The sequence below is a fragment of the Amblyomma maculatum genome, chromosome 4 (genome assembly GCF_055883805.1).
Source record: "Amblyomma maculatum isolate TAMU_Amacu chromosome 4, ASM5588380v1, whole genome shotgun sequence".
NCBI classification, from domain to species: domain Eukaryota; kingdom Metazoa; phylum Arthropoda; class Arachnida; order Ixodida; family Ixodidae; genus Amblyomma; species Amblyomma maculatum.
In genome coordinates, this window is record NC_139347.1 from 33468244 (window position 1) to 33481598 (window position 13355).

General features: G+C 46.6%; 1 protein-coding gene across 7 annotated transcripts in view; it reads right to left on the reverse strand.

Annotated features, from left to right (window-relative positions):
- Positions 1 to 13355, reverse strand: part of LOC146190653 (uncharacterized) — a 34540-nt gene that overhangs the window by 20089 nt on the left and 1096 nt on the right. For 2 of the 7 annotated variants that reach the window (XR_014706563.1, XR_014706562.1), the window contains exon 1: positions 878 to 1348. The exons of 1 other annotated variant lie outside the window; for it this stretch is intronic. Coding sequence is in view for 4 of the 6 variants with exons in the window: in XM_084601031.1 (XP_084457157.1) it covers positions 878 to 1073 (196 nt within the window). In the remaining 2 variants the exon portion in view is untranslated. Of the gene's footprint in view, positions 1 to 877; positions 1351 to 13355 lie in introns of those variants that run through there. 4 more of the 7 variants (XM_084601032.1, XM_084601030.1, XM_084601031.1 and 1 more) reach the window with 3 other exon arrangements.

Sequence of the window (13355 nt, forward strand, 5' to 3'; positions counted from 1 at the left end):
AACAATGTGACAGGCCTGTGTTTGCTTTTCAAGATCTGTCATGCTGTGATCAAGAAGGTGTATCCAGACAACAATGGCAGCTTGAACCACAGCGTGCCAAGAAAACAGACGAGGAGCTTAGCCTGATGAGGCAGAACTGCGCAGTAACATGGAGCTGACAATAATGTTCACATGAAATGCACTGCAGTTGAATATGCATGCATGAACGATGTGCCTCAGCTATTTTTGACAAAATATGACACACACTGGTGTGTACAGTGCTAAAAAAAAAAAATCGAAAAAAGATGTCTGATGGCAAGAACGGGGAAAAAGCAGAAAGCCTGGACATTAAATGCACTATTACAAGGCCTGGAATGAAGCATAAAAAAATTGCAGCTGTAATGCAAAATATCATTTTTGACTGTAAGCTACAGCCCCCGTTATAAAGTGCAGGTGGTATGATAAACAGTGAACACACCCCAGCACTGGTTTAGTTTAATAAACAAGGCGCAAATGACTTTACAGAGCAAGAAGAAAAAACGCAACAAATGACCATGAGGCAGAAGTCGCGCGCCGTGCCCATTCATTCATTCATTCAGTCTAACAGCTGTTCGCGAAGTGTACCAGCTGGGATTCCCCTAAAGAGGACTGCAGTAGCCCCCGCACCTAAATACAACATCGTTCCAGCTCGCAAGTGACAGCGCGGCACAGAAGATAAAACGACCAAAGCAAATGAAAAATGAGCTAGCAGCCAGATAACGGACGAGCGTGCGCAGCCACCAAGCCGGATCACGAGGCACAACTCCAGCAGATATCGCGTCCGTCTTCGACTCTTTGAACCACCATTCCGACACAAAACCACAAAAAGGCAGCATCAGAATTGCGATGCTCCCCTCACCGTGATGCAACTCTTCGATCTCTTCGCCAGCGGCTAGCCTGAGGAGGCTGCGCCCTTCGTCGTCGAGCGTCGGGTCGGTGGCGCCCACCTGTCCCAGGTCCTGGCCCGAGTCGTAAGCGGGCGACTCCTCTTCGCCGGCCTTGCAGTCGGGCAGGTACGGGTCTTCCTCGTACGTCACGGCCCCGGCGCGGTCCATGCGAGCGCCGCTCGCTCCGAGGCGACGACGACGACGCGCGCGCGCTCACCGGTCGACGGCGGCGGGGACCTATCCGTTCTTCAGCAGCGGCTACGCCAGTGCCTGCCGGTGCGTCCACTCGACGTGGCGGCGACCGGCTCGAGGGGCGCGCAACACGGAACGCGGTCACCGCGACGAGGAGGAAAGGCACGCCGACGGCATCGCAGAGCGAGCCGCGCCGCACACGACGTCGCCGTCTCTCGCCGCGGCCATCCGGCCGGGCAGCACCACGCTAGCCACGCCACACCACACCGGTCCACCGGCCATCACCCTTTCTCGCCGCCGTCGAGTTCTTTCTTTCTTTCCCCATTGTTACGCTACCTGGCAGCTCGGTGGAACGGCCCTTCTCAACGGCGTGCTGCACGTCGTGTGTGACTCATGCGCGCGCCCTTGCTTTTCCCGGGCCTTCTGTTTTTTTTTTTTTACTTTTTCTCTTCTGATTACTCGTCGTCGCCCTCGTAGCGGGCCCTTCTCTCACGGAGACAACCGCGTGGCGGCTCGCTGTCCTACCTGCGCCTCTTTTCTAACCATTTCTCGCCAGTTCGTGTTCCGCTGCTCGCCTTTTCACCGTCTTGGTCGAGGAGCGGCCAATGCGCAGATGCTGCAGCAGACGCCGACGGCACCCCCTCTTCTTTCCAGCCCATTCGTCCATCCCGAGCGGCACACATCCCCGTCAGCCCGGCCGGGTCAGCGCGGGCCTTTGAACCGTCGCGTCAACTTTATCGTGCCTCTTCTTTCTTACCCTCGCAACGCGGTCAGACGCAACTCCCCGTTTCTTGAGATCCGGGCGAAACAAACAAAATCGAGCGACGTGGCCAAGCATATGCAACGGACTCCGAACGCGGCAATCGATCGCTCGCTGACCACAAGCGATGCCAGAAGCCCCAGTCGCCGCGCATGCTAAAAGAACGATCATGAACGCTAAAATTATGCGGAATGATAACCACCATGAACCAAAATTATTTTGCAAAGTGAAAAAAGAAACGATTTCCGATGTGTTAGACGGTGTTTCACTGAATTGAAACCTGTCATTTTCACGTGTCTTTAATGAAATAATGAGTAAAATAACGTAAGAAAAGAAAGATGTTGAGGGCTGGGCAAAGACGCTTCAAAAAAAGTTATTCTATACCGATACTCGGTACCCTGAAAAATTGAATTTCTGATACTGATACCGATACAAGATACAGAAGCGAAATCGATTTTCGATACAGATACTCGATACCCGATACATCACGGAAATATCGAATATAATAAAGATTGTTTTAAATTTTGCGAAGTTTACTTCACGGAAATAGCAATCTAACAAAGCTGGTAAATCCATTTTCAAAGTTAAACTTACCCATTGTTTCTGGAACCATCAGTGTATCCCTACAGCGTGCCTTTAATGCGAAAGTAAAATCGTTTCAAAACCCCGTTGTGAGGTACAGAAATTAATCGATGGTGGTAAAACTTTATAAGAAATGAAAATAAAATGAATGTTGTCCACTGAGCGCGCCAACCACCAATCTACGTCGACTTCCTGACACTGAGCCCATAATTCTTGTCTAGCGTAAGAACGTCGGAGGGCTGAAAGGGTAATGACAAGTTGACAACAGCGGCGCTGGGGAGGAGGAGGAGGAAATTGTCAACGACAGCGACGCGATCGCAGCGCACTCGCCCGCCTTTTATACGTCGCCGCGCGGAATCACGAATTTCATTCCACATCGCTATTGGTGACGACGCACCAGGTGTAGTCGCAGGCATGTAATCTCACTCGCCGTATTCGCCGTTAGGAAGTGGATGTGGAAAATACGTGCGTTAATGTTTAAAGTGTGTACTTGTAGAGTTCAATTTCACAGAGAGTGATTGAAGGAGAAAGCCTAGTTGGAAGTTTTGTTAAACTTTTTCATCTTTCACATTCATAAAGAATTCTCGTGAGCATCTTTATGAATGTGAGCATGGCGGTGACCGCTTTACTTGGCCGGCCGTTTTCCAACACATCAAGCTGTCACACTTAGATGTACTATGTATAGATCCGCAGACAAGCTTTTTTTTTCTTTTTTTTTTTTCGAACGCCGACGAGCAGCAGAACTTACTACCTGTGTACGCAACTACGCCCCACACACCGTTAATCTTGGACGGCTGCAGACAAAACTGCAACTCGGCAGCGCGTCCAGGAAGCCGAGCATGCACAAAAAGTGTGAGGCGGCGCAACATATAATCGCCCTAGCTAAAGCCCCTCAAGTCAGTGCGAAAAAAAGGAGTCACCCTGTTTTTCCGCTGTCTGACGTTACTAAAACGTAACGTACCGAACGCACTATAACGACATCGTGAAGCATCGCGGCAGACCGCATGTCACACAATGATCCCAAGATCCGTCCATTCTAGTACTATGCATCGAGACACCCTATCTGGTAAAAGCATATGAGGACATCTAGCTCACATGAAATCGTCTTCCGCCACCTAAAATCGCCAACCAATATGACTCACCAGCATACTCTCAGAACTAGCTGTCGTCTTTATTACGCGAAATATGGAAAAAAAAAAAAAAAAGGGAGATATTAAAGCACAGCTGGTCTAAACCGCCAAGAGCAATGCATTACGCTGATGCCTTGAATGCCCACTACCCACGCTTCAATTCCAAAGTGGACCCAAAGGGAAACTGTAGCGATCTTATAAAGCATGTAGTTTAAGCCTGCGAATGGCGCTAGCATTTGAAGCAATGACGAAATTAGCGATTCATAAAACCGCGACAGCTTTTAGGCTTCTTCACAGTGCACTGCGCAGTGTGGAGGGTGCATGAATGACACCACGTACAGTACCCGTATGCTTGTTTCGAAAGAGCAAAAACAATGCTACCGAAATACCGGAAGCAAGTCCCCAAAATATTGTTCGGTGGCATCCCATTACGCGCTGCAGCGTGTGGGCGAAGACAGCAAATATAAGAAATTATCGTGCATGCCGTCATCACCAATATTCTCCAAAGCTTCGAAAAAAAAAAAAATCGAGTTTTAATCGTAGATTACGCCGTCAATTACATTGCTAGAGCCAAAATACTTTGCATACTTCACCTATCGATTTGAATCCTTGAATATCGCAAAAATTTCAAAAGGAGATGCAGCCGGCCTCTAAAATTACCATGCGCGAATTGCAATTTATGTGCTTCACATTAAAAAAAAAAAAAAAATGAAGCTTCGCGTATTGCCGTGACATTCCCAGCATATTTCAGTAACTTGCCATCGTTAGTGCGAATACTAATATCAGTCCTTTCCCACCCCCCACCCACACACACAAAGAAAACTGACCACAGTGGTCTTTCTCAAGAAGTCCACTGCCGTTTCCAAAGCCGGAATTAGACTGAAGAGCTTATCGGCGCCTTTTGTTGGCGAATAATTACTCTTCCGGTTGCAACCGGGACCGAGGCACGTGCACATGTCGAAACCCACACGAACCGGGATACGTTCCGGCATATTGTAGCTGCGGAGGACAACCGAACCGTAGCAACCATGCTACTTTTACAACAGCAACCAACCGTGCAGCAAAAGCTCGCACTAAACATCACGGGCGGCGGACAGGCCTACTAGCTCTTGGGAAAGATGATGAACCATCGATAAAACAGCGCAACCGACCGCCACGCACGACAGGTCGACCTTGAAAGCAACACCCGTTGCCCGGGAAACTCGAGCAGGGTTAACGGCGCCGGCGCACGTAACAGGCACGGGTCGGCCCTGCGCAGACCTTGCACTGCGCTGAAATTTTGCCAACACGAGCACTTATCGACTGCTGCAGCACACAGTTCAGACTCTGCTGAGTGATAGGCAAAGTACGTCCTGATCACCTCTCCCCCCCTGCCTATTATGAAAAAATACATAATAAATAAAAGACGCGCGGTGATGCCAACGAATGAGCTGAGATTAGCCCACGGAAGTGATGAAGAAAATACGTAAAAAAAATCGCTTGAAGTACGGCACAGCCAGTAAATGGAGACAGGAGGGAAGCCTGAGTAGACATCGCAAGAAATCTGCGAACCGAAGCGATGAAATGCCGCACATGATTCGAACGGCAGTGGGCAAGCTTGCCAAGCCAACGCGATACCGGCACGGCGCCAGTCGTTATAAAGCCTGTCATTATTCACCTGCTACACGAGAAAATTTAATGTCATTAGGTTCGAATGACATTATTCGTCGAATGAGTTTGGTAAATGCATTAGCATTCGATCGTGAACCGAATGTGCACTCTCGAAGCCAGATACGCAGCAGAACCAAGCAACGCAACAAAATATTCTGCGCACAGTGAAAGTTATATAGATTTTGTTTTAAAAACTTAATTTAGGTGTAAAATTATTCGCACGGCAGGCTCTCGTGGAATACAATTACTCTCGGTCACAGAAGTGGTTGGTCTAGTCATGCCAGCCACTCACGATCATTTTAGGTTCTGTGTTCCTTGGTGGCCGCTTCTCCCCGTGCATTTATCTCAGAACTATTTAAAGTTGTGACTGAGTGCTTAACAGCTTCTACGTGTCTCCGTGCGTCTCCGCACTGTGTATACGCGCTTTGCTGTGGTCAACTCGATACTTGGCTTGGATTTTTTTATGGCTGAAGTGCTACAACACAGCCAGAAGTAATGTTTTTCACTTGAATTAACGTACAGAAATATTTAAATCAGCTTTAAAATGCTACACAGTTATTTCAAACGGCGTTTGTGCGCACTGATGTTCCTTAAGTACAGTATTATTTTATAGCTGATCGTAATTGTCACCATTTGCGAATGACATAATTCACTGTGTAGCACCGAAAGAAACCAATTGACATTCGATTTGAATAAAATTAGATCTGCTAGTGTGACAGAGGTATAACGACGGTGAATAATGCCGAAAGTTGGGCAAGTTGGTTAACATTCATGATGGAAAATAGCGCGAAAGTATACGAAGGACGGAAGGAAGTAAGACAGGGACAAGCACTAACGGTAGCGCTTGTCAGTGTCTTACTTCCTTCCGTCCTTCGTGTACCTTCGCGCTATTTTCCATCATGAATATAACAACGGTGCCCTCGGACGTCCAGTCAAATATGGACGAATATTCATGGCTGAGAAAAACCCTTCAGGCCTTTCTCGCTTGTTTCAACAGTTACATAAAAAGACACCGAGAACTGCTCGACGAAGCGGAAGCGGAATGCTTAAGAGGCAATTATCGGGGAAAGAGCAACAAAGAAGAGAGTTCTCCCAAATGCAGCATCGAATATCACAGTGAAAAGAGGATCGCGAACGCGCAATCGACACTGCTCAAGCAACAACAAAGCAGCAAGGAAGGTTCTTCATGCAAGCGGTTCACCTCTCTCCCCCAATTGAAACGGTGAAACAATGGGACGGAAATGGGCGTCCAATGTAGGCAAACATTTAGTCCACCGTGGCTGGACCTGGTCCGCAGCCAGAGACGAATGCCGGCCAAGTGGAACTAGTACACGATGGTGTTACATGCGACGTCATTAATTTCGCTATCCACTCGGCGCATATGGTAACAGCGCTTACTTCCCGCTGATTCGTTGATTTCAGGTAGACAGTACTGCAACATGTATCGGTACACTTGATCGTCAGTACTAGTAAAACGAGGGAAATAACAAAACACACACGAAACAGCCAATCTGAATAGTGGCATGTGCAGATGTTAAAATATATACTTCTCACTCGATAACAAAAGTCAGGGCCCTCTGACGCATTCGCCACTACGAGGCGTCACTCTCGCAACTTCAGCTTTGCTTGTTTCAACATTTTATTTCAGCGAAAGGAGAGAAACGCCACCGCTATCTGCTGCGCCGCGCCGAAATGCGCGATAGTGTGCCCCTGCCACTGCGCAGTTGGTGCTCTGGGCGGAGAGAGCTAGGACTTCCTCGTCGCAAGAAAAAAAAAAAAAATTAAAAAGCCAGCGAAGTCTGCTATCCTCATCTACCATTTTCCGTCTGTTCGGCCGCCGCGCCAAGATCTTCTTGGGTTGCTAAGCGGCCCAAGAACCGCTACTACGAGTATGACTAAACAGTGCTTTCCTTCCAATTCTGCGAAATTTCCTTCAAAAAATTGGTGCCTAAACAAAGCCGACGAATGTGAGACTAATCATACAGCAAATTCAGACTGTCATTGAAATACGGATCGCCGTTGCGAATACTTCACTAGCTTGGAGAACTCGTGCCAGTTGAATACATTTTCTTTTTTTTTTTTTTTTTTTTTTTTTTGCGAACGCTAAAAGGACAAGTTGACACACGAGCGCAGCTGTGAGCAGAAAAGGGAAAGAGAAAATGAGTCACGCGGTTTACGTTCCAATCGAGTATGTCAAGCTGAAACGGCCCTTCGCAGCGAAAAAATAAATAAATAAAACACACACACAACAAACGATGCCAACCTCTACAGCAGCAGCCAGCAGGACAATGGGAAAACAGAGGCGAGGATAAAGCAAGAACCCGTTGCGAGCGGAAAGTAAAAGCGCGTTCGGATACGAGAGAAGAGTTACAGAATCATTGCAGTACGGCCTCCCGAGAACAGCCTTGACGTCAAGATGGCGGTGCGGTGCAACTCTGCAGAGCGGAGCTACGGGCAAGCAGTGCTCGCGTGAGGCTTTTATGCGTGACCTACCGGCTTCAGCGGCCTGCATAAAGCGTTACACTTCGCTTGCCCGATCCCCGAACAGCAAATTGCTGCACAGAAGCGAAGCTTCAAGACTCCCTGTTTGAGCCTCTGCGGAGAAACGAACTTTAAAACTGCGCAATTGTTTCTTCTCGGTGTTCCATCGAGACATTCGAGGTGCGATTGCCGTTTAAATATCTGCGCTTGCAGACAATAGAGACTGCCGATGTAACGGAGCAGCGTTTCGACGCTGACTGGGCGACCACTTGCCATCGAGTGCGTTGGATAGGCATATGTTGCACGTGCGAAGTGTAACACACCGCATAAAATGCTGACAAAACCCCGCGCAGGAGGGAAGAAACCTTCGCTCAAAAGGCATTTAATCTGCCGACATCGAGATCATTTGGCCTACACCCTTGCAAATGCTATGGGCTGCATAAAAGTCTCAAACATTTTCCGTAAACACGACAGGCATTTCCATATCAATAGGCACTGCACGAAGCCGGGTGTTGCACACTGTTTCTGACGGTTACAGCGGTACAACGGGTGGCATCGACCGGTTATGCAAGGCGCCTAGACTTAGACTGAATGAAAACCCTGCTTTTGCGGGGCGCCTGTCAAAAGGCGGGCTTCAGGTAATCAGAACCTTCAGGAATTTTCCCGAATTTCTCACGTCAAATTGATCCACCCATTTACAGTAACACTGGCTTGTCTCGCGGAAGACAAACATGCGGCGACGGAATGAGCCGTCACGACACGTGCGTGTGGAGTTTTCGCGGATTTGTCGCTTATTTAGTGCACAGAAGGTTTTAGCTCCGGAACAAAGCGAAGCCCACATTCACGCATGTTTTTACAGTCGTGGGTGAAGGAAGGGGAGGGGGACTTGCTGACAGTGCCCTTGCCCAACTTTCAACACGATGGTCGAAAAGGCTTCACCGAACCCGGAATTGAAAAAAAGAGAGAGAAAAAAAAAAAAGGAAGAAAACGTATCGAAAAATAATAATAAAAGCGCACATGATTTCGCATCAAAACTGTGACGCAACCGTTCTTGTGCAGCTTTCGCGGCGGTGTCATAACAGTTTGCGTCTACCTGCTAGTCGAACCAGATGCTACAGTGTTTGCGATATGGATTCCAACCAACGACATATGTGCCTCCAATTGCACGCCATTGTAAGCGTAAATGTCAACCGAAAAATGAGGCGGATACTGCGCCTTTCCATTCTCCCCAAAAATCGAACCAACTAAAGACGTTTACCACTTTGGCAAACTCGGTCACAGTCAACAAAAAAATTAAAAAAAAAAAAATGTCGTGGAATGAAAAAAAGGTGTTAAAGGCGCTATCGTGTCTACTCTCATAGCAAAGGATATATCCGCTCCTTCAAGGAAGTGTAAAACTTAGAGGGCGAGAGCACTACTTTCGGCCCGTTTTCCCCATGCACAAGACAATGCGCGCAATAAGTCTCCAAAAAGCACGCCATCATCCATGCAACTACAACGACCACATCATTATTGATTTTTCGATCTCGAGTCACATTCTGCACTCCAGACGGCTTATCTAAAATACAGAAGAGGCGATACGTCAAACGCGTCAAACGGCAAATACTGACCCCCCCCCCCCCAAAAAAAAAAAAAATAAATAAAAACTTGGATAATCACTGACACCACATTAAGACCGAACTAGTCATGAAGCAGTGCTGACATCTTTCCTTTTTATTTTTTTATTGTTCTAAACTAACTGAGGGAAAAATGCCGAGCTGCATGCACCTGTACCGTCTACTGACCTCGCACATTTCGAACGCCAATCACTGCGAGCAAAATGTTTTGCAGCCGCTTATGTACCTCCACTCGTAGCTTTCATAATGCTGTGGCATTTAAGATTAACTTCAATCCTGTCCCGCCTCCATCCACCGCTACAAGATTTTTCTTTTTTGTTCTCAACTCTTTTCGTTTCTCACTTCTTTACACTGAGCTTTCACTTCACGGCCACACTGAGACCCAGAGAAAGGAGACTGATAAGCACCTAATTAGCGTTTTTCTACCTTAACTAAGGTTAGGTGAGCCGGGACCAGCTGGGGACTTCGTTAAGTAAGCGCTGCAGCTGCACATGCCTCCTGTCCCAACGCTTCAATTATTTTTCCTCTGTGCTTCATCGCTATTTTCCTAAATCTAGCCGTGCAATTTCCTTGGCTGTGGGCGATTTAGAAGAAACTTCAAAACATTTTCCAAACTCAAATGTAATTTCAGGCAGACAACCCGTTTACGCGCGTTTCTACCAAACTGCGATTTAAACCCTCCTCGCCTTCCCATCCCCTCACAACCATTAACAAAAAGCTAGAAGGGGAATGTAGCGCATTCTAATTATGGGTCGAAGGAAAAGGGTCAATTCGTTAAAAAAAAGTGCAAAGGAACTGGACGCAGTGCAGCGTAGCTTCTCGATTACTGCTTACGCATGCTAATAGCATTTACCCAACGGGATGCATAGTGGGCTCGTTAATTTGAACCACGGTGTACGATTTGAATTTCCGCTTCATTTGAACTGGCGCGCTTCAGCCCCGTAATCATCAAGCGCATCGAAGAGCCTTGTCAAATTGAACGCCGCAAGATTCGAACAAATCTTCGGGCCCCCGCTCGGGCTCAAATTATCTGGATGACTGCATTGCACAGTGACAGAGAACCTGACTGTTCAGAGGCGCCCGCAAAAAAATAGACAACACAGCCCGCAATTACCGCATAGGGGGCCCCGGTGCCGAAAGCTGAAATGATGGCTGAGCGGCAGCCGGCGATGGACGAATCATCGACACACCCATTAGCGCCGCACGGCACGTGTCCATAACCGCACGTCGATTCCCCACAGTCATCGTGGTCGGCGCGGCAGCACTCTAGGGGATCCCGTTGGCTGCCATCCAATCGCCCCCTCCGTGTGCCCCCGCGCGCCTGGCTTTGCTGCATTTCCTCGAAGCACCGACAACCCCGAATCGAAAATAGAGCCCGTCAGAGCGGTGGTTCCCCCTCGGATCGACGTACGACTGCCTTCACTTGGTGCCCAAACTCATAATCCAAAGCATAAGTTGAAATAACCTGGTATGCTGGGAGATGTTTATTGACTGTGCAGCACCACAGAAATAAATTTCATAGGAAAATAAAGCAAACGTGGGTGTGATCTGTTGGCTTCGAACACAACAGAGACAAGATGATCTCTGAAAGAAAATTTTTTGCAGGTTTGATCTTTGGTTTCGTATACATTCCATGTATGTGTGTTTATATTTGCACTTTTCAAAACATAACAGGAGTTAGTAGTGCAAGCCTTGTTGGTGTATGTTCCTCATTCACAAAGCCCCTAAAAGACCAGCCCGTCGCCCTATCAGTCTTTACATGCACTACCGTAGGTGGGTATCCTACATCAGGTGACCACAGCATGTCATTTCCCAGTACTACAGCGACCTTGTGTGTAATAAGTCACACTAAAATTACGCAACTTTCCTCTTCGCATGCTAGCTCCCTATGTGCATTATCATGATGCCAGTGATAATGGCCCACAAAATGCAACGCATATATAAGTGCTAATTAAGTGGCCCCACAGTGAAACTTCACTTGAACTAATTTCAAGGGACCTCAGGGCAATGTTTGTTAATGTGAACATTAAACTGAAATAAGCGTAGACTTTTCTGAAATGCCCAGCGCACAGTCTTAAGGGCGAGGCCGAGCTCTAAACTTTCTGATGTGGCCACATTTGCTCGGTGCCGGCTTATTCGTAGACAGTGCTGACACTGGAATCCCTGAATACCTTCGCAGTGTCAAGTTGGCGCTACCCTGAGTCCAGCCTAAGTAAAATATCCCATTTTTGATCTAGAGTAAGGTGTTTTCGTTTGGCAATCATAGTTAGCCAGCACGCGTACATACGCTATTCTTGAAGCTTGAACGAAGGGCTAGTTGGGCTGAACCTCTGGCTATGGCTAACTATTGCTGTGACGCCAATTAAATGTGCAAAGCCAGCTATGAACTCATTTAGGTAGCCAATTCAGTCTAAAGACAAATGGAGGCCACTTTTCATCATGCAGTAATGGAGTGCGGTTCTCAACATAAAAATGCGCAATAAAAATTGCGGGTTGCACATGTGCTCAATACGACCTCGCAGACACAGGGTGTCACCGCGGAAAATGTTCGTACAAGTGAAATGCACACTGTGCTGATTTTCGTTAAACTGAAGGGTGTTTGCCATGCGTTCAATGGCACTTCGGCGGGCAATTTAAAAAAGTTTGTACAAATGAATAGTTCGTTAAAGAGGTGTTTATTCAAGTGGTATTTTACTGTATAAAGCCACGAATAGTGCTAAAAATTTTATCTAATCTATTTTGCACCTGCATTACCCTACTGTAGGCATGGATGCAAGCTGTGAAGTGTTTTGACCTCATCCCTACACAATATAACGAGTGACCAATTTATGACCTATCGCACACAACTACAAGGACCTTCAGGTAAAAACCGATCTTGTGCAATTGTTCAGAGATATTATAACCGCACACTGTTCACAGGAACAAAAAAAAAAAAAAGAAACAATGCAAAATGCAGTGTTGATCCAATAGAGAAAAATGACTAATGCACTAGTGAACCCACTTCTTATGCCAAACAATATATATATATATATATATATATATACATATGTTTCTTTTAACGAGAACTTTTTGTTAGAGCTTTCACCTCTCAAGGGAACCGCAACTTTTTAGTTCAAAACATGTCATGAGTGGTCGCTCACAATATACTAAATGTGAAAATTTCTTTTGGGGGACCCAGAAAAGTGAACTATGAAAGAGTAAAACAAAGGTGAAAATGTGGTATATGAACTTCTTCTCAGAAAGAAATAGAAACTAATATCAAAGGTTTTGCCATGAAAACAATTTCGGCCCGCGACAATGTCGCAACTGCACAGTTATCACATGTGCCCAATGTTGTTCAGTTAAAACCAAAGGGTAATTTTCATACCTGTAAACTAAACAACACTTTGTGGATTAAATTTGTGGGCACATTCTAGGTTGACAATTCCTCTACTGGGCCCCTGTGCCAGCCCTACACAGCCGCAGATTACTAATTCATTTACATTTTGACAAATTGTGTAACGCTTCTTGCAGCTTCAGCTTGCTCACTTCAATGCGTCATTTCAGCGACGGATGCCCCCTCTTAAAAGCTTTATCACGTAATCAGGGCCAAAAAAAAAAAAAAAAAAAGCAATCAGGTCATTCTCTAAAGTGCTGATACACTCGCATGAAAAGGTAGTAAACATGTTTTGCATTGGAAATATGTAAGAGAAGCATTAATAATTTTGTAGATTTTTCTCACTGATTTCACAATCAGTAAGCAGTGGGCAGATACTATGCCAGACAGGTGCTCCATATGCCAGCATTATCGGTCAATGAGGTAGAGGATAACAGTGATTGCTGAGACAATGGATACAATGTAGGCAAAAGTTGGAGCTCTACATACGATTAAAATCAATCTGCTACAACAGCATTTCTGCAGTGCTGCACAGCAGCATTCGATTTTCACCAAGCAATTGATAATGGGATAACGGACGAAAGTTATCCCTGTCTGTCATTGATTCTAACGTCCATCTCGCTTCGAAATTGCTGGTACACTTCGAATCCGCGTTGGGAGCCC